Genomic DNA, 26,569 nt, shown 5'->3' with positions numbered 1-26,569 from the left:
CTCCTGTACGCACTTAGTAGCAGCGGACGACTACTTGTATGGAAGTCGATGCACTCGTGCTTCGAAGGACTTCTACAGCTTAAAACAGCTCCCTGTCGACGAGTATGTAACCGATACCAGAGAAAGGGACAGGATTGTGATTTCAAAACTATGGGTCCTGCGACAACTTTTTCCTTTTTTATTGGCACCCGCGCATACTCGATCTGTCCTCAGTCTCTGTAAAGCCTGTCGCATAGTAGCATTTGACCAATGCAATCAACGGCGCGTTTTTACTCGTTCGATAAAAAGAAACCGTAGTGACGAAGTAGCATCATGTATCTATATAGTGTGGAGTGAAGCTGGTGACTCGTTACTCAGACTGACTTATTGTCAAAGCACCTCTACTTACGTATGTTATTGTTCGCAACTCCGTTAACGACCGTAGCTGCGTCGAAATTTCCGTGAACCTAATTTAAGGTAACCTAGTCCATTCTGGACATATGAAGCGCAATAGCTAATGCGGCTGGGTCTCGTTTAATGGCTATCGACCAATTTTTACAGGGATGTGTGAAATCAATTGAACCCACTCGCGCACGGGCCGATATTTCTGATCGTCGTTTTGGCCTAGCAGCGTCGATCGAATTAGAACGGGCCGATTTTCAGTGGCTTACGTGCAAGTGAAATATTCTTCGATAATAATATTCTTTAATAATATGATATTCTTCTGTTTTACCGCAACGTACGCGATGCACTAAATCGAGACGATTACGGAAATGCTCTCTAGCCAGCGAACGTTTTCAGTAGATAGCACCGGGCAGATAACCTAACTAATAACTAAAATATACCTTGCTAAAGAAACAAAACTTTGTCGTGGCTTACTTACTCATTACCGGTGAGCGTCTCAAAGATAAATAGCAATTTACGCTCACCATTTTTTTGTGCCATGTTTATGCCGTAGATCTCGCTAGAGAAAAACCATATTTTTCATTCGTTTGCAATCACTATTACTATTAAGATTGCCGTTATAACCCAGCATCACTGAAACTATGGGCCTTTTCAGTGAAAATGTCATGTTTCGCTTTCAGAATCAGAAAAAGACACTTTATGCGCTAAGACCTATTAGAGATCCTATAATAATGTACGATAAAAGGAACAGAAAAAAAAAAACTTATTTGACCTTTATCACTTTTCAAAACATTTTCAACGGAAACAGTGTACATTTACATCACCATTTCCTGCAGGGTAGAGAAAGATTTTAAACTCAAATGGTGTCGCCGCTATGCGCGCAGCTGTCCAATGCCAAAAAATTCGAGAACGTCGACAATCCTATTGTGCGCACCGTGCGAACATTTCCGGAACATCGCCAACACTATCAGATCTAGCCATACTAAGGCAGCCTTGTCCTTTAGCTTTTACCGGGTAGATATGTCTCTCCTCACTCCAATTCTCTATCTGGACAATTGCAAATGATACTTGCATGCCACGTTTTAATGGCAGTCAAGTAAGATATTGCTAGGTCTTACGTTTGTCGTCAAGGTTCCTGGTGACTGACCATAGGGTGCAATGTGTTAGACGCATTCGCCTATCTGTTTAAATGAATATCGAAGATGTTATATTGTCTTCGTTATTAACATATTTTTTAGTATATTGTAGGACACGACAATAGTGACGGCGCCACTTGATGTCAGTTCTAGCTTTAAGTAAAGCCTATAAGTAGCGTACCTTCACGCGGTTTGGCATTTAGGGCTGAATACAGTGGTATTATGATACACTACTATGGCGCTAAAATTCAATCAGCCCTCCAGCTTCAGAGGAAGAATGTCAGCTGGGTCTTCATCTGCAACTAAGTTGCCGTCGGCAATTGTAATAAGGTGGCTAATGCATCTACTATATTTCTATCAAGTCGTCTTTTTATAACTGCGAACCGTTTGGTTTTTTATGAAGAGACGTGACATGACAAGACCTTGCAGCCAAGGTTGCAACGCCTTCAGACATCTCAGAAAGAAAGACAAGATGAATCTCAACAAGCTCATGTGTGAAGGCCCCATAACAATAAGACTTAAAAGGATTTTAGCGAATATTTCTTCGGCCCATTCTCTTGATATTATTACATTTCTTCCACCTGCAGTTGCTATCGTTTTTCAGATCTTTTTCAGGTCCACTGTTCAATGCCGGCCCATTTTCACCCCTGACGAAATGAGTACCTGTGAATAGATAGCCGGATCTGTAACACAAGAATGGATCATCGAATGGTTGAGACTCTGTTCCACCTCGACTATTCACAATTGTACAGCAGCAAGGAGCACCGCGCTTATCTACCTAGGCACAGAAGCTGCTAATCTGCCCAAGGCTAGCGCCCATCTCGCATCGCTTGGCTCAACGCGGATCGAGCTCGGACCAAACCCAAGCTCAGCCCCTTCATAGCGGCCAGCAATTCCCCCTGCCCATGTCCGATCCGAAGTAAATAACGTCGTATAAAACCAAAGACAAACACACTGACGTTCAAAGATAACACGTAGCAGAGGCAGCTTTTGCTGCCGGGGCTCTTTTATCTGCTAAATGTGTGACTCTGCTGTCTCATCCCATAGCGTTAGCTCTACGCTATTTGACGACCCCAGCCAATCTAGTCTCGACTATCCGAAACTGTGTACTTCACTTTGCAGTCAACCTATCATTTTTGCGCGAGTGATGGAAAACCTTTGATGAGGTTGAGGGTTAGCCGGGGTCAGAACGTCTGCGTTAGAGACGCGGCGCTTAGATGAGGATTTGGTTTTCTAACACCTTCCCCCACCTCTCTCGCACGCTTTCCCGTTCTGTTCTTGTTTTCAAATCTCCATGGCATCTACTACACGTATCACTCGATAGGAATTTTGCGCAAAGCTGTACCGTTAAATACCACCAGTGGAGACTGTCCGACACGAAGAAACGTACCAACGATAGGCTCTGATACGGAGCAGCTGGACGAGGAACAATATGGAGAAGGACGCGCTGATCCCTTGAAGTGTTTTTTCGCTTGCCGAATATCAAACACCGTTTGTAGAGAAGGACAATTTGCAACGAACGGTCTTGTCATTGATATACACATGAAGTTTGATCGAAGTAAATCCCCCAGAAAATTCTTTTCACAGTATGATTTGGGCTTCTGCAGAGAAGCCTGTGTATCGACCAGGGAAAGAGAGCAGGGAGAAATTTAAAAGGAAGATTGTTAATAAAAAGTGAATCGAGGTAGAATCGGACGTGGGTTAAGCAGCGAGATCGTCTTCATAATACGTCAGACGTAGCGCTGCACAGACCGGCAAGACGACGAGGGAGACGCATCGTGCGTTCGTTCACATAACTACAGACAAAATCGTTGATGCCAGAGTGGCCTGTTTGTCGTTTCAAGCACCTAAAGGCATAGAGTGACATAAGACAGATTGCGGACTGAACACAATGTGATATGGTTTGGGACGACTTGCTTGCGATGTATTGCTTGTTTGGCAGCATGTGGTTGTTTCATTTTTGATAGGATTTTATCATTATTACCTAAATGTCAATATGGAAAACGTATGTTTTTTGGACGGGTGAATATAAGGTACCTCATAAGTGCAGCTGCATAACCTAGATCTGTGAATGTTTCTACCTCGAGTACTCGACTCAGAGAGCTAACTCTACACTTTTCGTTGTTTGCGCAGGCTCCTATGGGTCTATCCGTAGCTTATATCGACTTGAAATACTCGTTGTATGGTAACGCGTCGGTTGGCACCGTAAAGTAATCCATAAAGTAGGACAAAATTTAAATATCAGCAAAGAGCAACGAGTTGTTATAAGAATATCACTTTAATAACCTATAATAAGTGGCCCATCAACGTCAAACGAGTTGTTTATCGTTGTACAATGTAGTGAAGTTACGTCGGAAACAACAAACACGTATAACTTCATTCGTACGATTGAATGCTTCCTTCTCTTAGCAAAGGTCTCCTACGAGGTTTAGAAACACGATTGTCTTCGTTGATTGAGCAACGTGTTGCTCATTTAGTTCAAATGAACATGTAAAGATAGCCATGCTAATACCACAGGATTGCTGGTTCACGTGCCGAGTCCATAGGCACCATAGCTAAATATCTATACGAACTAGAAGAAGTACGTAGATCTTTATCAGGCTCGAATCACAAGAGCGCTATACGCATCTTATACCCTATAATAGTACCCTAAGCTTGTCTTCAGTGCCAGCTTCGTAAATAATCATAGATTTTGATAGAGTAGCCTGCGGCTGAACTTTGTTTCGTAGCGGCAGCAGCAGCTAATCGCCTATAGCAACGCTTAAACAAAGCAGCGCAGAATGTAAAACTCGACATGTTTGCAGGCCACGAAACGATAGGATTAGACATGTTTAAAAAATAAACTGCTTAATTAGACGCTATCCATTATATGTATAAACCAACTGGGATACTTTTTATAATATGGTCAACCGGTAATAAGGCTTATCTTTTATATGTTTTCGTAGTGACACCAGTGGCAGGACGGTACTCGGTTAGTAAGTACTTAACTCCAAGGCAGATTCTTAGGGATTGGGAACTTCTTCCGGGCAGGTGTCGTCTAAATTTTCGTACGTATCTAACTTTTTCAAGTTTTCTTAAGGAAAGAATACTTGATCAATGCATTTGAGGTCGACTACACTGCATAGTATATCAGGCCTGTCAAAAGTGAGGACTTCACTTTTATTGCCTGCATGGTTACGTCGCTACCTTCTACTGGGCAAAGCTCAGTAAAAGCATCTCGCACTAAATCCTCTGAAGTTGGAGGTTTTACTTACCGTTGCAGAAAGCCCGTAGCGATGGTTAATATTGAATAGAACTTGACGGATTTGCTTAATATACATGCATCGGCAATCATAATTCGGCTGAAATCTAGTATCATACGAAATCTCTTCTGATTCACTGAAAAAAAACATCCATATGAATTACAAGTTACACTGTATGTTATGTTAAAAAGAAATATAAGCTTCTTGCAAGCTGCGCAGGGAACAATCTGAAAGTTATTTTAGCTGCCACGAGTTCTACCATTTATCAGGTACTAATACAGGAGTAGTCACACTGACGCAGAGAGTGTGGAAGAAAAAGCGATGTCCTTGATTTAAAGTAGGCCTCATCTTATTTTACTGTCAGGACTAATTTTCAGCTCAACTGCCGCCGTCCTTCACCCTGCTGCCTGTCGACAATCTAGGAACTAGTTAGAAATTTTAAATAATCTAGTGAAACATTTAAATTCGCACAGTTACCAAGAATCCTTATTCTTTTTTTATCACTATCTTTATATTAATTATTTATATTTATTTATTTTATTTTTTATTATATATATATATATATATTATTTATAATAACTAATTATAACAAACTGATTTTGAATTTGGAATCAGCATGCAAATGTGTACATCTTTCAACGACCCAGACGAACTTTATCGAATATTAGGGATGTTAAAGTCCTCCGTTGTCCTATCTTGAACTGATAGGTTTTTAGTTTATGTAGTATATATTGCATTGTAGATCATTGGCCAGGTAAATATGATATAATATATTATAAATGTAAAATGATGTATTCGGATCTAATAATAATAATAATAATAATCTTTAAATGGATGCTTCGATGATAGCTGAATATATATATACTTCTATGAACCATCAATTATCGCTCACCTATTTATCATCACTACGTATTAATAGGATCTTCTGTTGGGATTTGCTTTACTGTTGAACACCTGCATACTTGTAAAATATGAACAGTAAAAGTAAATAATAAAATAAGGCAGATACACCCTGGTAGGTTACAAGTCACTGGGCAAGTTGACGGTACTTATCTTTCTTGTATACGAAACGAGCGAAGTGCGGTAAAAGTATAAGCAAAAGAAAAATAGGTGAAAACTCTCAAATTTTTATGGAACTTTTAGAGAAACTCTTAAAAGACCTTTGCCTTCCCTGTCCGGTTTATAAGTGCAACTTCCCGCCGCGCTAGCCTCATGTATGGTGAGTACGATACTATCTACACGTCTAAATCGAACCGGTCCGGTGATTTGGACCACCTCGAAGAGTTTAACATAATATAGCAGTTTAAAGTGACCTAGATAGGCCTAACTTTCGATACATTGTCGGTGTCTATAGCATTTAATATACAGTATAAATTTATTTCAATAGCTGGGTTACAGAATAGAATTGGATGCAAATGAATATTTACACGGTATTGATGTTAACCACTCTAAAAAGGCGGAACTGATTTATCTGTATTATACAATAGACGCGTGAACACCGTTTATTTCTTAAACAAAAAAAGTACATTTTGCCATTGTTTCGGATGGTGCGCCGTATAAAGCCGCCGGTATCGTCTCGAAGCTCTGTTCTTTGTTTTAGTCTCGCGGGAGTAATGTTATTTGTACTGGAACCATGGGCATTTTAAAGGAACTATCTGCAATTTATACGAGGGCCGTTACGACAGAAAGTGTAGACAACTTTATACAGTGGATGCTGATAGAAGCGGACTCTGATTTAAGCACAGATCGGCGTATCAATAAAAGTGTGCATGGTATGATAAGTGAAGGCTATAAAATAAACAAAATGCCATAATAACTTTGTTTGTGAACTATCGTCACGATGTTTATTTTTTTGTCGTGCCGATATATTTTTCGCCTGCAAGTAATTGTCGTCAAGTTCAATGCTGAATGAAATTTCATGTTTTGTAAAATGGATTCTCATTTTACCTTAGTATCATAAGCTCATTATACTATATACTTATATTCGATGGGTATTTGTTCGTCAGTTAAACCGGCCTCGCTTATGTCCAGTAGAAACAGGAGTGGTGGTAGTACTAACTGGACATATATACGACGCGCGTAATGCTATATCATGTATGCCTTCATAGAGGCATGATCATTTTTTGCCTGCGCGTATATGTGTTTTTCTGATGAGGAACACGCGTGTTTTAGCTGGCGCGGACAAGGCCAGAAACTTGAGTATCATCATAAGGAATAAATAGGATAGGAAAGATTCACGTCAGTTGCACCTCTATGTCACGGATACGTACAGGATATAGGTATAATTGTAGATTATGTCCTAATTGGTAATCAGAAATGAGAATGAGATCTACATCATTTACTACTATTCTTCTAATTAACAGGGTCTAGAATTATTTTCGGATGATGTTACCTTAATAGCACGCATACGTACTCTGTTCACGAGTTGCCATAATACAGAGGCTTTAAAAGTAAAAAAAGAAAAAAGTGCCCCCTTTGCAAACGGAAGTTCTGGAAAGGAGAATTGAGTCTGCAAACACCGGGGGAAAAATTTTCTATTACCCTTTTGGCACTTCTACGCACTCTGTACAGGCACTTCGCATTGACTAAATAGACATTTGAAATCCATGATTCGAATTAAGCTTAACAATAACGAGCTCATTTCGACGTTTATTATAAACGTTGCCGTATGTTTAACATGGTCGCTCATCTAGATATTTACATGACGCCCATACAGCTCATCCAAAATTTTTGGACTTAAAGGACACGCTTGTTTATACAACAGACGTGCCCGCTTTCAACGTGGCATGTTGTTTAATTGGACCCAATTAAATCCGACAGTCAATCCCCATTACGGTACAGTGGTATCGTGTTTACCTACCAGGTGCGAAAGCAGACGCGCAAATACTTTATTTCAAAGTTAAATTCGAATCATCCAGTATGACTATTTATGCGGAACAAACGAACACTAGCAAGATTCCAAAAGCACAACTTTCTTCCCAGCTCTTCTGTAGGTTCAGCTGTGTTTTTTTCTCTTTTAAATACTTAAATTGCATCCCTCTCAGAGAGCCAACGATGTTTGGACTATGGACAAGTTTAAGCAAAGCAGAGTACTTTGCCCCTCCGCTGAAGCCAAAAATGAAAACGAGATATGCGTATCTTCATTGTCATGTTTATTCTGTTTTAGACCGCCATTGTACAAGAAACGGTATCTGTTCGACGAAAATGGCTGGCAAGCTATATAAGTATTTAGTAACAGCCTTCGATTGGTATTCTCAAGCAGAGAAGATAATCAATAAAACATATTTACGGCATCCAAATCACATCTCTCTATTTAACGATCTAGTTTTAAGCAAAGACAAAGGGTTGCCAGCACTTGACCAAAGGTTGGCGCATCGTTGTTGTTGTTCTTTATAGTCGCCTTATAGTCTCTTGCAATATTCTTAGAAGTGCCAGTTAGATACGCAATCGATAAAGGCGCAATAGATCATATATTTTCATCTTTCCCCCTTCTCTTGGCTGCTTCTCGATTTTATACAAGTATGCTCTCGATGTTTTTGCCCCAAAGCAAACCGTCAGGAAATTTTCTGCGAATTAAGTAGAATGATCTGCGTCAACATGATACCTTGGTGCATACGCCTCTTAATCCTAGGAACACATTGTGGACTAGGTTCGGATACGAAGATAGGCAAACGCTATTTTGTGGATGAGAACCAATCGTGCGATAGGATGCGGAAGGGCAATATCGGACGTAAGATTTGCAATATAGATAGGTAAAATTATCTTTTTTTTTTTATTGGAGGTTGAGGGAAAATGCGTTATGCAGACCGGACTTCACAATTCTGTTGTTTTTCTGATACTGTGGGAGCCTCACTCACTAAACCCTGGACCCCCCAAAGGCTTGGCCTTTGGTTCGGGATATAGTTTGATATTACTTCGAAACCGTAGCGTGCAGGAACAAGCATCAGGCTACCTTCCCCTTTGTCGCATTTCGGTAAAATTATCTGTTGACTAACAACAATGACAAATTAGACTATAACCCACAATTGCATAATTTAACCCTGGCCTTCGCACTTGCAGACGCCGCCTAACTTCGAACACTGCACTGAGATGATGGCCATATTTATCAATGACACTATGATATATCTGATCAAGTTTACAAATAGTGCCCATACAGCATATCAGATGGGAAAAGGAACAATTTCAGATACACGAATTGCAAAAACCTATGTGGAAGGTACGATCCGTGACCGCAACCTACCCCTCGAAGCAGTAATAGGAAAAATCCCAACAGGCACTTTCACAATCATCGATGTCTCTCTTCTATGACTCGTAGGACTATTTAAGTACAAAGTATTAAGACTATCTGTTGAAGCGTCTCATAAAACGAGAAAGCTACCATCGTTGAGTTCATTTTCCCCCTTGCACTATTAAAGACTTGATCGAAGAGGCGATTTCGAGTAAGATTTAAATTTGTAAAACTCAGAGGTGAATAGGAACCGACGACGGTGGGGGGCATGGAGCGTTAGACCCAGAAGCTACTTATGTTGATCGTTAAAATACATTGGCTGATGTTCGGCATTGAGCCGCTGTGTTTCTTTTTAGTGTGGGTGATTCGGTAACATTTCGTTTCCATTTATCGGTGCAATATGGCATGGAATTGTAATGAACATGGCGACTGTTTCCCGCGGGACGTTATTCAAGCGGTGCGAACAATATAACGATAAGACAGTTCATCTTATTACTAAACTTTTAAACGACTAGATATTATAATAACAGTGGACTCGATAGTTTAAGCGGCTAAAGCTCGGATTAAAAGCGACCTGGGGTAGCTATTCCAACAACACATAAACTAGCCCATTTGAAACAGTGGTGATCGTTACAGACCCACCAACGGGCATGTTGTTGCACACAATATGTATGTTATGCTTACATCCAAATAGCGTTATACAAATAAAAACACGTATGTATATTTGTTTGGTCTAAAGAGTACTGGTTCTTCCTATCCGCACTCAGGCATTCAGATACCTTACATATCGCTATCAAGTGATTATTTGTTCAATGTAGAAATTTGCAAAGGCATAAAAACGTCAGGAAATTAACGAAGCGAATCACTTCTTGTCCATCCCGCAACGAACAAGATGCGACAGAACCAGGCAGAGGCCCAAGTACAAGCTACTTTATCGATGAGAACGAAATAGGACGTCGTTTTTCCACTCTCTCGGGGACAATTTTAAAACAGGCAGATCTCAGCAAGCTGCTAGAGCGATAGCACTAGACAATGAAGCAGCGCTGAAGGCAGTGGCGCTGTCGTTGTTTCTATGCCCTGCTGCTTGGCACAACAGCGATGAAGACGAAGAGGAGGAAACATAGGAAATAATAGAACCGCTCATTTCTACCTTTCGGAGGAGCAGTTCACTATGGCAGAAAGTTGCACCAAGGTGAACGCCACGTTGGCTTCGTCGAGCCACTTGTACAGACCAGACCGGTTAGAGCGAAGGACCCGAGACGCCATCGAAACATTGCGCCAGTCCGGAAGTACGAAGCCCTAGCGTTCTAAAGCCAGGCAAAAAGCTTGTTCAGTACCCTTAGCGTGATAGGCGTTTTCAGCACTCCTTCGCGCAACTGCCTTCGAGTTGTCGTTAGTACTGCTGCTGCTGCTGCTGCTGCTGCTACTACTAATAAAAGTTTTCCAATATCCACCACAGAGTCCTGCATTGCCCCTCAAGCAATGCAATAGATTACATATGAGTTTAATTTGTAACGGCTTTTCAGCCCTTCCTGGGGGATAGAACGGCGGGAAAAGGAAAAAGCGGTCAGCGCTGTCAGCTCTCAACACATCAGCTATAGCAGGATTGCCGCTGGGTTTAGAATTGCCGCTTATCAATTAGCCCCGGTAAACCGGAATCGAAACAGTAGCTTTTTAATGTAAAGGTCAACACAGGGGCTGGTAGGTAGCGCAGGACTAAACAATGTGATCTTTATAGAGAGAAAACACCGTACTAATGTCTATTAAGTTGTTGCACGATTGCATCGATGGATAAGCGTTCGTCGACTATGAGTTATATGGATCCACAAGGTGATGATAAACCACGGTGATATATGGAAAAGATCATTTTGTAATTAATAGCGATGCTATAATATAAATATATTATATAAATAGCGATATTTTTGTAATAGCGATGCTGGGTAGCAGCTAATGACATTGACTTTAATTTTGCCTTTGTCTGATCCTTAATCAGGCGTATATGGCAGGCGAAAGACGTTGGCCATTTTCTTATCTTTTTCTGAAGAATCCTGCCGGCTGTAGTTATGGTACACATCATACGAAGCCTCGGATCCCAACGAAAACTCAGCTAGTGGTGGCACCCGTTCTGTGGGCCTTAATGCTAAACACAGTTGTAACAAGGAAGCGTTTTGATCTATTTATGCCTTCGAGATATTTGATTTTATTTATTTAAATTATCTTATAATTCGCTTCTACAAAAATCATATCCGGCAGGAAGATCGAATACATAAAATTTCATAGTAAAATCCATGTCTAAAGATGTTGAGCAATGAGATTGCTCATAATTCCATCTAAATAAACCAATGATTAAGTTGTCTTTGACTGCCTTACGAGATATTGACATAGCAACTATATGTTTTCCCTAAGGAAATCCAAAATCCATTTAATAGCGATGCGTTAATAAATCATCCATTGCTAACAACTGTGCGCATTAAATGTGTTAGTGATAAAAACAGGCGTTTCGTGTAAAATAAAGAAGGGTCAACTTTTTATTTAATATTTATTACATACTTTTTTTATTTATTTCTATACACGTTCATATGCGTTTACGTCTATATGAGGCATTTCGGAAGTAAATATTGTAGGTTCGTCTGTTTATACCCATTCCAAACTTATATATGTTCAGTAGGAACATATATAGGTCTCGTTCCACCTCGGTTGATATCTAGTTCCTAAGCTGTCGGTGAGTTGTTAATATCAAGCAGATGTCCAATCAATCAGTTGATGTTGCAGTTTGATCAGACGTTGACGAAGTGTCCAGTAATATTTGCTCTGAGTTTGCCTTTTAAAATTATTACCTCAGATCCATACTAAGAAGACGATCTGACATCCTTGCCTGGTAACCATTTAGTAGAGTTCTTTGCATATATGTATAAATCGATCAGGCCAGATTAGGCTGTTGATCGCTAGCCGATAATAAATCGGCAAACGGCTAAGGTTTTTACACCCTAACAATAGTCGAATTAATAACTGTTCATTGTTTACATTTGTTACCGTAACAGTCGGCTACTGCTGTCAGTCATGCTCCATCCATAAAGCATTCGCGTGCCTCTCCTGCGGCTGCGTTTTTGCATTTTCATGCCTGCCTGAATCTTCTCGTGTGTCTGATGCGACGCCTCCGGCTGCTGGCCACACCCCTAGTGATCGTGTTCCGTCACTGTCGGCGCCCGGGCATCTCCGTCGAACGTTGTGGTATGTACCAGACGCTCTTTCTCGGTGGAATTTTGCTGTCTGAATCTGACGACTCTGTACGGTATACGGCGGCTTGCTGCCCTTACGGCAGATATCTTGTCTCTCTTGTCGGATTTCCGTCGGTACCGGTACTTCGTGTTTGTTTTCTCGTCCCTTGCCTAAGCACCGGTGATTATATGAATCGAAAGTGGTCTGCCTACTGCAGCAATCTGACTGGCAGGTCCCAGTCTGATCTAACGACAGTTGACCGGTTTTCAGGTCTCACTGTTTGGCCGCTGCCACAGGTTCGATCAAGCATAGGCTTCGTAACGTCGGGATTACACCGACCTGTGATGGACTGACTGGTTCGTTGGTCGAAAACTGTCAATATATGAACTAGCAAGGAAAACTTTTAAACCCTAACCACACCCAGCCTAGTGGTCATTTATTATTTATATTCTTGAGTATATATATTGAGTTGTTGAAAAAGTACCGGGCTAGATGGCTCCAAAGTCATATACCTAGGTGTTCGTGTCGAATGGGCATTGGGTGGCATTTGAAATCTGACATATGACAGTAGTCTTTTAATATTGTTGAAATGTCCTCATTTCAATTTAAAGTAGAACGCCTCGAGGGTAAATAAAAAAAAAAACAGGTTTCTGCAAAAAAATTACTATATTTCACAATTTTATTATAACAAACACTCAAGCGCTACCCAGATCCATGTAAACAAAAAGTCTGCTATTTATGGTCAAGATGCGTAAATCGAAAAGACGGGCCAAACATGGTCTTGTCTGGAAATTCCTATGTTTTCGGTAGTGGTTAACTAATTACTAGAAATACTGTATAGTGTAGTCTATTCAATCAGATGTCCACTAAGTGCTTAATCTTAAAGACTGGAACTGGAGTAACATTGATATGTAAGCAGCCATGATATTACCATGGGACCAAATATTTACCAGAAAACAGTTTTAAACCATTTGAATAGAGCTGGCTAAAAAACGAATTTGCGATACAGTAACCACTTTGAGCTATTTATGAAGCGGTTGGTCACTGGTAATCAAAAATAGATTACATACAATAACAATAATGTGCAAATAAACAAAAAAATAGAGAAGAATGGTATCATGAAATGCTGTCCTCGGACCTCTAGCGTCAACAACCTACGGGATTACATCAGATCATTCAAAAAATTATACCGGAAAAAAGCTATCCTAAAACCGCCGTGCAACATGCATGCTTAACTCCCCAGAAAACTTAATGTATCCGCCACATAGCGCCGGATCCTGCATTTCCAAAGCAACATTATGGTGCTATTAGAACAATGGCAAAAGGTCCTCGATTAAAGTGGCGCATATATAATTCGTTTTATTTCGGATGAAATCGGTCGATACTTTTATCGATAACCTATTATATATATATATTAGGACCCAAAAAAGAGCTAAGGAACAAATCCCTCCTTTATAGTAATAACCATAGTAGCTTTCCTGCATGAGATCATGCTGGTGGCCAATGAAAGCTACCAATTCCTATTAAAGTTCTCTCGTCATTATTCTAAACCGGTTACTTGGACGTCGGGGCCATCGAGTGCCATTTATCATAATATATGCTCGATGGAAAAGTTGAGTGGTTAGGCGTAGAAGGGCGCGAAAAAATGCATATCGCTGCCACCGGGTTAATCCACCCTGTTCATATCAACTACTGGGTCATAGAAAGTTTCATCCGAGGGTCAGCCACTTCACACGTGGCAAAGCAAGTATTGTTGTACTAGGAAATCTACGAGGGTGTTTTTAAAAACAACGCGATTCGTGGAGGAAGATGCGTGTGAATCAGGCACTTCTATATTATCTCTTCTAGGTACTCCATGGAGAAAAATAGTTTCTACAGGACGTTCTAAACGCACTCAGCTACTTTTTTGCAGGTATCGTGTATAGCTTTTCTGTACATATTGATCTTGAGTTTTTCTACTATATCTCCTCTGCGCCTGCTATTAGATGCATATACGGCTATCAACTCTGTATTTTTGCAGAGATATGAAAATTGATTAATCCTGAGGCTTGGTACCAAAGTTGCCGTTCGAAGTTCTTTTCTAGACTGGCCTTTCTGTCCTTATGATACGTGTCCATCCGTGCCATCTTACTCTATTTGTTTGTCTAACTATAATAATAGCGATGGTCCTTTTATTGTGTAGCAGGTAACATGTGCGCGTCATAGATGTTGCGCTATTTTAGCGATGCTCTGATCGCTATAATATTTGCCTAAAATAATGGGCACTGGGATTGGTGACTGCAAGCAATCGTGTATTCCAGACTGTAGTGTTCCGAAAAACTCAACCGATATTAAGGCTAAGTATCTTCTATTCAAATATTAACCGTTCGCATTTTAAAAGCTAGCTGTGTACTAATATGTTTCTGATTTTTTTTTTCTACTTTTGTTTACTTGAATAAAGAATATTTATGATTGTCCGTTGCGAGAGTTTGTATTTCAAGCGTAACAAACGTGAAGTATAGAAATTCAATCAAGCCGAGTATTTTTTTATTATTCATTAATATTACATACACAGGGTAAGCCCTTGATAAGCGATTTTCTACTCTAATTACATCCGCTGTGGTCAGCTAAAGCTTATAGGGTCCTAAACCATGTTGAAAAAAGCAATTTCATTATAAGTGATAGACTCCCCGCAGTAAGTAGCCTAGATAGCAAAAAGTCTTCCTATGATTTTTGTCTCTAATATTAACCGACTCCCCTCGTCGTTATATGTAGTGAATACGAACACCTGCATGCTTCCAAGTTGGGGTGCGCTACTAGAATACGATTCCTATTGTAATGCTTTGAACGGCGATACTGACGCCGAGATCTGTTAGCTGTTATAACAACTTGACTGTGGTTTAATTGCAACTCGGGGCAAGTTCTACACTTAGATCTGAATGTTTTTTGAAAAAAAAATAGCCTGGTGGTTCTATTCGTACATAAATGCATTTGACCCACACTGTCTAGAAAAGAAAAATCCCATCGAATTACCTTTAAGAGTGCTTACAAAGATAATATCTCTACCACCTAACATCAATATATCAAGCAGTGTAACGCATGAGTAGTATTAAACGGACTTCGTCTACCTGTTTACCTGATCGATCTTACCGCAATGTCTTGATTTTCATTAGTGCTGCTGGCCGTGTTATTTCTAATGTCCAGAGTCCTAGCCGTCCCGCCAAATGGCTGTTTTTATGCTTTCACTACTTTGACTCTGTGATTTAAATCTTTTTCGTACCTTCCGACCGCAAGCTATTCTCTAACGAACTCTACCGATAAACCGTAAACGCCCCTGTAGCTCTGGCGTTTGCCTTGGCGATTTTCGCAAAATGGTAGATATAATAAATGGTTGACGAGTTGCTTCAACCCCCGTCTTTTGTATAAGACTGGTAGCATTCATTATGGAGGCATTCGCGCAGGACAGATAGGCGGTCTTCGGCCTGAGGAAGTAGGCGACGCGGTCGGTTCCCTTAGCATCGGCATCGGTTGCTAGGCTACGAGATGACTGGTCCAACAAAAGAAGAAGTTGCCCTAGATAATAGCGGAAGCTCTTTTAGGACAGCCACCTGAAACGGACGTTTTTGCCCACAGATTTTGCCGACGCCGCGTCAAGGTCGATAGAAATCCACGGGATATTTCAAAGCCGCGTCGTGTATTTGATGCCGTTCGCCAACGCTTGCAACGTTCCACGTTAACAACAGAGGGTACGCCATGCCTCAGCCCCCTCAAGACGCCCACAGCTGAGAAAACGTTACAAAACAGATTATATGAAATTGCCCTCGAACGACAGGATCGGGTACCAGGAGCAGAATTTACCATGAAGGTGCAGGACACAAATACTCGGCAGGACCCAGTGATGGGAAGAACAGCGCTAGCTGGCTGTGACGGCAATAGAGGTCTACGGCGTAAAATGAGATAGGAAAAGAAGCGTGGCGCCAGCGAAGGACGGCCGGGCCTCTCATGTGTGAGCCACTGATAAATTTCAAGTTCAAAGAATATATAATATATCCTTTGGGAAAACGCTTCTTAGGGTTGTCGGTACTCACCTTCTTTTGGTTATCCAGCCCTTTGCCTTACGCTCTGGCTGCAGCTTGAGCAAGTGACCTGAAGGAGGATGCGACTAAAGACGTTGTCGAAAATAAATGGTCCTAAGGAGCAGCATGGTACGAACATTATAGGATATAATAGATAACCAATATCTTTTGTTTTATAGCCCGCTTTATGTTGAAGGAGATTATTTTATAGCGATTTGTTTGCTAGTCGACGTGCAGGATTAGCAATAAATTAAAAACGATTTTATTCGGCAAAGGGCGAATGGTGTGGCCCATATTACTACTATACATGGTATGCGGAGTTAGAAATTTTGATTGTTTTTAAGGGCAAAGCGTTGAATTCACGTCCTTCGCACAGTTCATAGCAAAGGTACATTTTCATAATTGAATAAGACTGCTAAATAGATAGAAATAAGACCATAAGTACGAAGTAGACAATTTCTAAGTTTCATAGAGCTAATGATAAATACATTGAAGTCATTAAGATTAAGCATTTTTGGTAGGGAGAATTGAGAAAAAAGCCTTAAACTTATTTATAACCTTACCCTTTCACGCGATTATAATGGGTATATTTATTGAAATTTGAAAGCTTATTTGTTTTACCTGATTTTGTCAGCAAAAAATAGATTGATCACAATTCATCTCGCGTTTATGTGTATGACCGAAGCGGTGGCACTATCACAATATTAAAAAATCGACTACGCATATTTTCTGGGTATATATTCAAATGTAAATTGTGGGGTTAAACCAGACCAGCTTGCAACCCAGGTACACTACAATCGCAGGCCCATACCATTCTTTTATCTCATCGAACGGACGGTGATGACTCACTACTTCAATTTAAAAATTTCAGTCTATTCGACTAGCAAGAAAGCAGTGTCTGTACGAATTACAGATGTTAGCCAACCAAGCAGAACGCAGTAGCAAAGAGAAAGAAAAAATTTGCTTTCTATAAGGGGTGCAGTACTCTATCGAGAGGTTTCAAACGTATGTGAAAATAGAAGTAATTTTAAAATACCTATCCCAGCCTCTTGCCGTTGGCGTTGGCTTTCTACGGTGATGCCAAAATCAGTCGCGTCGTTCGATCGGTTCGCCTGTATTTCCTGTTTTGGCTAAGTGTTTCTATTGTCGATATGTGAAACATCACTAGGCACAACCAGAGACAGCTTTCCAGGATTGGAAGCTGTTGGTTTTGTCGGGGGTAAAATGAGGGGATGGGTTATTCGTTGCTCGCCTGTAGATGGGGCAGACTGAATCGTGGTAGGAGCCACTGCTAAAAGAGATAAGCCATTTCTTTTTCAAAGGGAAAGACAGGGGCGAACTGGCAATAGGTAGAAGGTTTTCCTAGTCGTCAGCTGGAGTAGCTAGCTTTTTAGTTAGTGGTTGTCGAAAGCGTAGATCGCTGGTTCGTGCGGGGCCTTGTCTCCCACTGGCTCGACTAGTCATCGTCAGTACTTCGTAAGTGTCAGTAGTAATACGTCCTTTAGTTCGTACTTCGAGGTCGTTGCTTGTTGCATTTAACGCATGTACATTAGATGATTTATTACCCAATTCAGTCATAAAATATTGTTCAGCAATAACAGGGAAGAGACAGATACAGATTGAAGTACAGAAATAGAACATTCGATTGGTATATTTTTTTACGATGCCTAGTACGTCAAGCCTATAGCTGTGTACTCGTCAGTCGAAACACCGCGACATTGTTGTTAGTATCTTACTACTACTATTATTATTAGTATAATATAGGCTCGAATATACACTAAAGCTTGGGAAAGAGTAAACTTACTGTTTATATCCAAGGGTGCCAGTAATCAATTTTGATCGATAAGGGAGCGTGTACTAGAGAGAAGATGCAAAGTACATCCTATAGGGGCTTAACCCTAAACTAGCGAGATTTTCAGTTGACCTTATGTTGTATAGTATTTACGATTTCGATAAAGAAATAAGCTCTACTGTACTGTATATACACATTAAGTTTTCGAATTCAAGAACCGCTCACGTATATTGGAGGATCTGTGACATTTCAGGCTACCTTCAATATATTCTACAATTTTATGGATTTTCACTATTCAATGTGTCACAGCGTCCGTGTTTGCACATACGCCCGTGCATTGAATGTACAGTTCATAAATTAACGCACGATGGAATTACAGTTTTCAGTTTCATACGCTTTTTCGGCTATTTCCTACGCTGGAATCTGATACAGCCGATTCGTATGAGGTAAAACAACAATGCTGGTCAAGGAATTTTTTTTCAGTCCTTAATTTTGCCCCGTTTTTGTCAAGCTGGCAAACAGCATTTGGACATAAAATTATCGGTAAGACATTTTCTTAACTAAGATACCATTTTGTGAAACGGCACCGATAACACAGTAGTGATCATAGACATAGCGAGATTCGACGTTGGACGGCGTTAGTCGCGTCTTTTTTCAAAATTCAAACTTCAAGTAGATCGCGTAAATCTGCTGGTCAGCGAAATCGATTTTGGGTATCTGCATAGTGTTTTCAAAGTAACTAATTAAATCGTTCTTTTTGATGCAATCTGGTAGATGAAGGGTCCAGCTATGGTCCAATGTAATGCAGCTGAAAAAACCTCCGCTAAGTAGTTCTTGGAAACGCCAACGTTTGAAGTAGCGAATACTGCAAAAAATTTCTAAGTATCTATATTTGCCGCATATTCTCGATCTCGTCATGAACGGCCGTTGTCCTTGTGGGGACAGCCAACATATATATATATATAATTTTCTGCCAGCTTCCACCCGACATTTGCTCGAAGCGCCGGCTAATCTTCGTTTGGAATCGACTACAAAGTACCTGCTGAACTACTAATTAGAATTGTGTCGTTCACACATGTACATACGTGTATAATACACGTAAAATAGATAATCTTCTTCGCCTTCAACTGTTTATTGTCACAGAGAAACACCGTCCAGGTATTGATATTGTCATCCAGTAACAATCCATAAAATCTATGTAATACTGCTAAACCCGTTTCGAGCAGTAATGCTTAGGGAAAATTTTCATCATAATCATGTTCTCTTTATAAATTTTTCGCTCGACCTAAAAGGTGTGCTACAGATTGACGTCGCCATGTTACGCCGTAAACACAAACAACAACCGGCACTGATGTCTAGGCACACCGATGCCAATATCACAACCCAGGTTTCAATGTGAAATTGGCTGTCGCGATTCACTGCTACCTAATGCCATTTTGTCGATGACGTCGAGAAGAATTGTTCAGCTGAAGAAAACGATTGAAACTCATAAGATTTTTATTATGTTGGGTTGTGGCGAACGCCAGTTCAAATTGAAGGCAACAACCTCGATAATAATAATACACTGTCTCCTTTAGTGCCGTCGGAAAAAATCGCACAGTCGGGAACACGCTATCAAAGAGGCGAGACAAATCAAGGCAAGACTGTTGGCAATCTGCGAGTTATCAGTGTGGGGACGACTGTGTGGCCAGCAAGCTAGCTAGTTGGTTGCCTTTTTAACGGCCGAGGCCACTAAGTGACCAACTCGATGACTGCGTTTACTGCTGCTGCTTGAAGTATCTCCACAAGAAATAACAGAAGCAGTACTTGTGGTCACCTTCATGGGCGCGGCTACTTGGGTTTGGTTCTGTGCGTCGGGAATAGAATACCAATGACCAGCACAAGTGGCCGGGCGGATTCGTCGGCATTGAGGGTGAAACACTAAGAATGCGTTCTCTTTGCGCCCACATCGGCGTCTTGTGCCTGTCTTATTTCAAAATGCACTTTCTAGGCCCAATGTCGACATGCGGGGCCAAGGGGTTCATTGTTTGGGTGATACAGTTTGCTTCGCGGTCTACGGAGAGGCATCTACCGATTAAGAGTCCGGTCGTGTTTGTATCCCTGGCTCATTGTTGACATCAACCTACTAAAAAACAGAAAGAGAAATTGCACGGGCGAGGGTTTACGTTTTAGATGGAAACGATGTGCAAAAATAGCGTGAAACGTTCCGATGAGACAACGTTGTCACAGTCTACTGACACCATACGTCCTAGCTGATCAGCCTTCGTGTTGTGTTTGCCCCTGACGATATTAACTGTTAGGCTGAGATATGAGACTATGCACATTGCATAGTCATTTTTGCGTAATTTTCAAGTTGCTGACTGTGATGGATGGAAGGAATAGTATTTGTAGCTCGTGTGTGCAATGGCGATGGTGGGGCAATCACGAGTGTGATGCATAAAGTTGTCTAGTCACTATAAAGCCAGTGTTAATTCAAGAGGCACTTTGAACCGTCAGTCAGTTTTGCAGGGCCTCTTGAGAAACGCCAAGAACGATAAGGGCCGAATTCGTTTTCAATAATAGTGCTCTTCGCTTACCAAACGTTTTAGTTGAGGTCGAATCTAAATAAAATTTCATATTCAATTCAAAAACAGAGGAAAAAACACGATTCGATTCAGCTTTCGTACGCGAATTCAATAGGTACAGTTTATACCGAGGATGTCGTTTATTAACTTCAGCAGCAATCAACCTCACACGTGTCGATGCATTGGGTCCTCCTTTACTCCATGTTAAACAAGACCAAATCACGAACTGTTAATTAATTTTCGGCGCGTCGCCCACACCAACAACAAATACACCTCAATTGCGGTCAGCTTTGGTAGAAATAGGCTTTCTGTGCATCGGTTGCTACCCCAAAAACGTAGAGCATTTGGGTCTCTCCGCAATACAAAAATGTGGGTCTCCTATAGAGTTCTTAAATACCCATGTGAGGATAAACATTATGATTTATCATTCGCGAACGTTTATTTGCAACTGCGTTTTAATTCGTTCTAATCTTCCTGGCTCGTTGCGTTCCACATTAAAGTTGATACACATGAAATGGGTCACTTGGTACGATACTGACCCGCCATCGCTTTTGCAGCAGATATATAGCAAATAACCGTATCGACAACAGCCTTATAGAGTGTAATCGAGAAATTCCGTATTTTTTTCACGCCTAGATAAACATGATAATTGCCTTTCAAGTAATAGGACGATTTGTGACGCCTTCACGGAACCAATACACAGTGAGGACTCAACGAATGTTTGCCAAATGTCAGCCTGACAAGTTCAGGACCTTTCGTATTCGGCTCTCTTGTAGCTGACTGCTGATTCATCTTCTCTCACTTTTGTGTATATTGCTTCGAAAAATCACTTCTGCCCTTTCGACATGAACTAGAAAGATGCAATCAATCAGAGCGGCACCGCTCATTGCTTACCGAACGAAACGCATTTAGTGTTAAACGACGTTGTGCCCCACAGGCAGCAAATATTCCACCGTGCAAAAAATGCACTCACGGAAATTTGCCGGCCTTCCTTGATGCCCGAGTAAGCACAAATGGGGGCATATCGCCGAGCGCGCTCAGAGTTCACTACTTCATTGCGTTCAGTGGTTCGTCTCTTGATTAAACTGAGATCAACAGCAAACCTTGAATTTTCTATTTCTGTGGTTTTGGCCATTTCATTCGAAAACGAAAAGTGTTTTAAAGTTAGGAAAAGTAGATGTACATAGTTTTTTTTTTTTGCCTCAAAACGTTTTATCTCGTAGTTGCTATACGTTTGTGGGGCGTCCGATTGTGGCTAAACTATTTACTCATTCAAATGGCGACTGTCTGATTTAACCGATAGTATAGAAAGCTGATAGGGTAAATGAGAGTGATGTTGTTCTGATATACTATGGCAGAATATGTATGCAAGGTTTCATGTAAACACATTATATCTACCGGCACTTATTAGCTTTTTTTTTTCTCTAACTTAGTCCATTCCCTTTCGATTTATATACACCCACGTGATCATGGCAACTCCTGGCATGTGTAGAGACCTGAACAGAGAAGCTGGTCTGATCCCGACATGAACTGTTTAGCTGTTACTACTTAAAACGATGCCTCCTTCGAATTCTCTCGGGAACAGATAAACTAAACCATGCAAAAATGTTGGCATTGAAATATAATTAACAGTGAGACACACAGACGTCCTTCAAAATTGGAGGTTCTTCTATAGGTTATAGGTAGCGTTTGAGTCGTACGTCGCTCCGGCTTCACCAAGATATATGGTAGGGCACGTCCTAATGCCACCGGAAGGCACATAATAAGCGCTTCCACTTGGGCCAAATTATTATATTCTTGCGTCCGACTTAATTCAGTTGGTAAGGCTAGAGAACCGATAGATATAGGTTACGTAGAATCAGGCTTGGAACAAGGGCTTTCGCTTCAAGAAATACAACCCAAACAAATGTAGAACAAATAATAAAGCAATAGCCTCTTTTAGAAGCCAATAGTTTACTGACACTACGAACAATTTGTATGCTGACCTGTCACTATGCTTGGTTTACTAATCTGTGACAAATTAATAATACTGCACAAATGTCCAACGTTTTTATCCAACTTAGATACTACGTCCGAAATATCGAAAGCCCTATTTCACCTATATAATATACTCATATCGCGCCCGTGTATTGCGATAACTTCTTTCATTTGGAGTCCCAGTTCATATATGGTCAACACCTTCGTTCACTGCATTAACTAGGCCTATCCCGTAGGTAATTCACTACTTACACAGTCATCAATTATTCCTATACCTTCTTCTTGTAGTATTTCATATTTGCTATATTCGTACAGATATATTATCTGGCTATCTATATCTAAGGCTCCTCGCCAATGTTGTTTCTAACATCGGCCACCATTATCGCCTTACGCCTACAGCCGTGCACGTTTACATTCGAAGTGATGAGCGGCTGGATCGAGATGTTTATGCTAACTATAGCAGACTCTCCGACATCTCCCACCTGCGACACGGTTTGTTGTCATAGAAGGTATTATCGTGATTTTCCGCCAAAACGCTAACATTGTCATGATGACTACTGCTATTACTACATTGAGTGAGAAACGCGAGTATCTCGACGTAGCATCTGGTTTAGGAGCGGCGTTTCTGATCAGATGTCCGACAGACCAGTCCTTAAGGCCCTAGTCTGTGATAAAAGACAATGGCACTTTGCCCCACCTGCATACAGCGGCAGGGGAAAGGAGATAAAATCGGCTGATCAAACATGCGTTCGGCGACACCAGCAAAGCACTAGTGCGGTGTGCAGCTTATGTTTCATTTTCAGTGAGGCCTACTTGTACTGATTTGTCTGTCTAACGCATGTGGTGAGCGTCATCTGGAGGCTTGGTAGTACGAGCGGCTCTGAGCGATAACGTGCCGCCTATTTTGGCAGTAGTTTTTTTATAATATATATATACATGTGTGTATATGTCCTTCCCCGAACACATGTTGACCTTCGCGATTCGTGCGGTGGCATACACTCACTTTAAGTGGCTCGACTGTGGCTGTTAGCGGCTGATGCCTGTAACGAATTGAGGTTAGCACTTGAGCCGACGTCATCGTCTCACCGTGTCGTCAACACGTAACGCGTGAATGTCCGGTAAGGATTAACGGGTAGAAGTTAGCATCCCGAAAACACTTCGCGTGCGGTACTGATTGATTAGTCAGATCGTAACTTTAAGTAATCGAAGCCCGCTGAGCACTGTAGAAACGACAGAGATATACGAAGGCCAGCATTTTTTGTATCATCTCACGAGCAGGTAAATCTGCTACTAACATTTGCTGTTGCTTCGTGGATAAAACCGCAAGGCATATGCGTTTATGGGAGCAGCCGGGTCAACTTAAACAGGTGACGACTGCACAATAATTCAGTCCCGTGAAATTGTTAAAAGGGATTTCGAAGGATTTCTAAGGCAGCCAATGTCGCCGTTATTATCTAATATTCTGCTTTCTAATACATTTAAATCATCCATGATTGCGCGATAAAGGTAGCTAATATCCTGTGCTGAATACGGTCAGATTTTAATATACCAGATGTAACAGTGTCGGATTTGAATAGGTTCGAGCCTACTTGCAACAGCTGGACGCTTAGTAAGCCCTTGTAACAATTTAGTGACCTATGCCGTTTTTTCTGCTCTCGCTTCCTCATCTTCATACTGTGAGAAATACATCTTCATAATGTCGGAAACCCTGAAATGGTCAAACTGAACGTTGTGACGATATCCGAAAATTTCAAAGAATACGGGAATAACAGAACATTCATCGTTCTTCAACATTACGAAATGGCGATCTGGCGATTTGATGGATATGGTATACTTCATCTTTGAAAATGATTTTCTTGCTCGAAATGAAGCAACGACCAAGAAAGGATGTACGAAAAACAAAAACCTTTGAAGTACGCCAGTACAGTCGATAACAACCGATTGTATGTTCCACGTGTATGATACAATCCATGTCAACACGTTACTGTCGATAGGATTCCAATATTTTCGCAATCATATCGCAATAAACCATTTCATCGTTGAACAGTTTCACGTCTAGGGACGATTACCTTTCAGATTAGGACACAGTCTAAGCTGGACTTTTAAAAATAAAAATGTAGTTTGACTACAAGTTTTTTGCGGCGGTAAAGCTTACGAGTATTATTGTACTGTGAACTTTTACCAAAAATAACCAGACCAACTTTACGAGCGATCTATTCGACATCACTTCTTACAAATTGTCGATGTGTGCGCATGTTTCTCTACTTTTACAAGCTGATTTTTGCCTCGTCCTGTAAATCCATCCGTTTTCGTCTTCTAGGGGACTTCATCCCAAGGTCTGTGTCTCGCAGAATTGTTGTATAAGCACTAGGTACTGACCACTAGCGCTTCATTCCCTTGTTTTACATGTCATCAATAATGACAGTAACGGGTGTAGAAATATTCGTTTTTGAAGCGGGTACTGAACGTGACATTGTTGAACGTGACACGCTATCAAGAAGACATAACCATGAATGAACATATTTCAAGCAGGAGAATATATCTGTGATCATTCGCTTACCTTTTCGCTGTTCCTTTTTTCTTTCCAATCGAAGACGCTTTTGAAAGGTTTTGGGGATGCAGTCAACAAAGCTTCCATCATTGTCCTCGGTCTACATTCAGTAGGACCACCGATTCTTGAATATTTTATGTGGAAGTTTACACAGATATAGCAGCATGCAAGATGTCACGGGCGTACGGAAGTTTGAAAACTGTGTGCGGGACTGAGTAATGCCAGTATTCTTATATGTGTAAATCATTCTCTGCGTATGCACTGCGCGCCTATGTTCGGTGAGTCCTTAATTTCCACTGCAACGTTCACAGCTTGAACATACGATACAAAAAGGTGGGCTTCACTCCGCGCATCTTTCGACTAAGGTCTAATGTAGTTAGTAACTAATTCATCTATTTGTGCATGATAAGCGCCCTTCGAAAGACGTTCTTCGCTCCACAATATCTTCTTGATGATACATTGTATTTTGTATATATATAGAAATATAATCTGAAATACTCCAAATACCGCAGTATAAACTTGTACGCTTAGGGAACTTCCGAAACTGGAAATTTTTGTTGGAGCATTATTCAGATGTGGAGAGTTGCCTAGCCCTCTAGGAATGGCATGAGGGAACGAACGCCTTTTAAAATTGCTTAAGGAGGACATATTGTTCAGTTTATTATATGATACGATACGACCACGCTTCATTTGTCACAGATGACGCCTGAGGTCCCGATATAACCGAAGCCAGCGGTTTATTGATCTAGGGTTGTGCAGAAGTGCTCACATATCATTTCTCTAAGTGAAGTTAGAGTTTTCCTGTGCTTCCTATTTCACTATAGGAAAACAGAAAAGTCATACGAAGCTATAATTTATCACATTTAGATCCATATTTATTGATATAGTGCAATGTCACGACCTTAGCATATTCGTATTTTGTCGAATATATATATATATATATTTTTTTTTTACCGTATTTTGTATAAGATTTAACTTCCTTCTTAAGTATATTCTTCCCTTATAGTTTGACATTGTCTTTCAAATATCTGAGATGTACATACGCGCTTTGTCGGCGTCGGGGATTAAGTATTGCTTGTGAAAGACGTAAAGTGGGAATAGACAAGGTACGTATCATCACCAACACCCATAGCGACGAACACATATAGTCTCCGTCTATTTCGTTCAATGCGTCACTCATTGACAGTATGCTCTTTAAACAAGAAACCTCCTAAAATGTCACCGACCCGTCGAATGTAAGCATAAACTCACCGCCTTTTAGTTCCTAATACACAGTAGCTAATATATATACATATATGCATATATATCTCTTTTGAAAAATGAATCGGCTTTTATCTAATTATGGGTACCCTATACTATATCCCATGTAAGCTAGAATATGTATCAGTCGGATCGATAAAGATATTTTAAACAATTTTTAT

The 26,569-nt window shown here is 40.7% G+C and overlaps 1 protein-coding gene across 4 annotated transcripts in view; it reads left to right on the top strand.

The window, feature by feature from the left end:
* LOC111266163 (uncharacterized) overlaps window positions 1-26,569 on the top strand; it is a 72,675-nt gene that overhangs the window by 10,482 nt on the left and 35,624 nt on the right. For 3 of the 4 annotated variants that reach the window (XR_002683910.2, XM_022843393.2, XM_086970799.1), the window contains exon 1: window positions 23,187-23,715. The exons of the other annotated variant lie outside the window; for it this stretch is intronic. Coding sequence is in view for 1 of the 3 variants with exons in the window: in XM_022843393.2 (XP_022699128.1) it covers window positions 23,709-23,715 (7 nt within the window). In the remaining 2 variants the exon portion in view is untranslated. Of the gene's footprint in view, window positions 1-23,186; window positions 23,716-26,569 lie in introns of those variants that run through there. 4 annotated transcript variants of the gene reach the window in all.

The sequence above is a fragment of the Varroa jacobsoni genome, unplaced genomic scaffold (genome assembly GCF_002532875.2).
Source record: "Varroa jacobsoni isolate VJ856 unplaced genomic scaffold, vjacob_1.0 scaffold_1061, whole genome shotgun sequence".
Lineage (NCBI taxonomy): Eukaryota > Metazoa > Arthropoda > Arachnida > Mesostigmata > Varroidae > Varroa > Varroa jacobsoni.
Note: the sequence above shows the minus strand (reverse complement) of the source record. Positions and strands in the feature narration are given on the sequence as shown.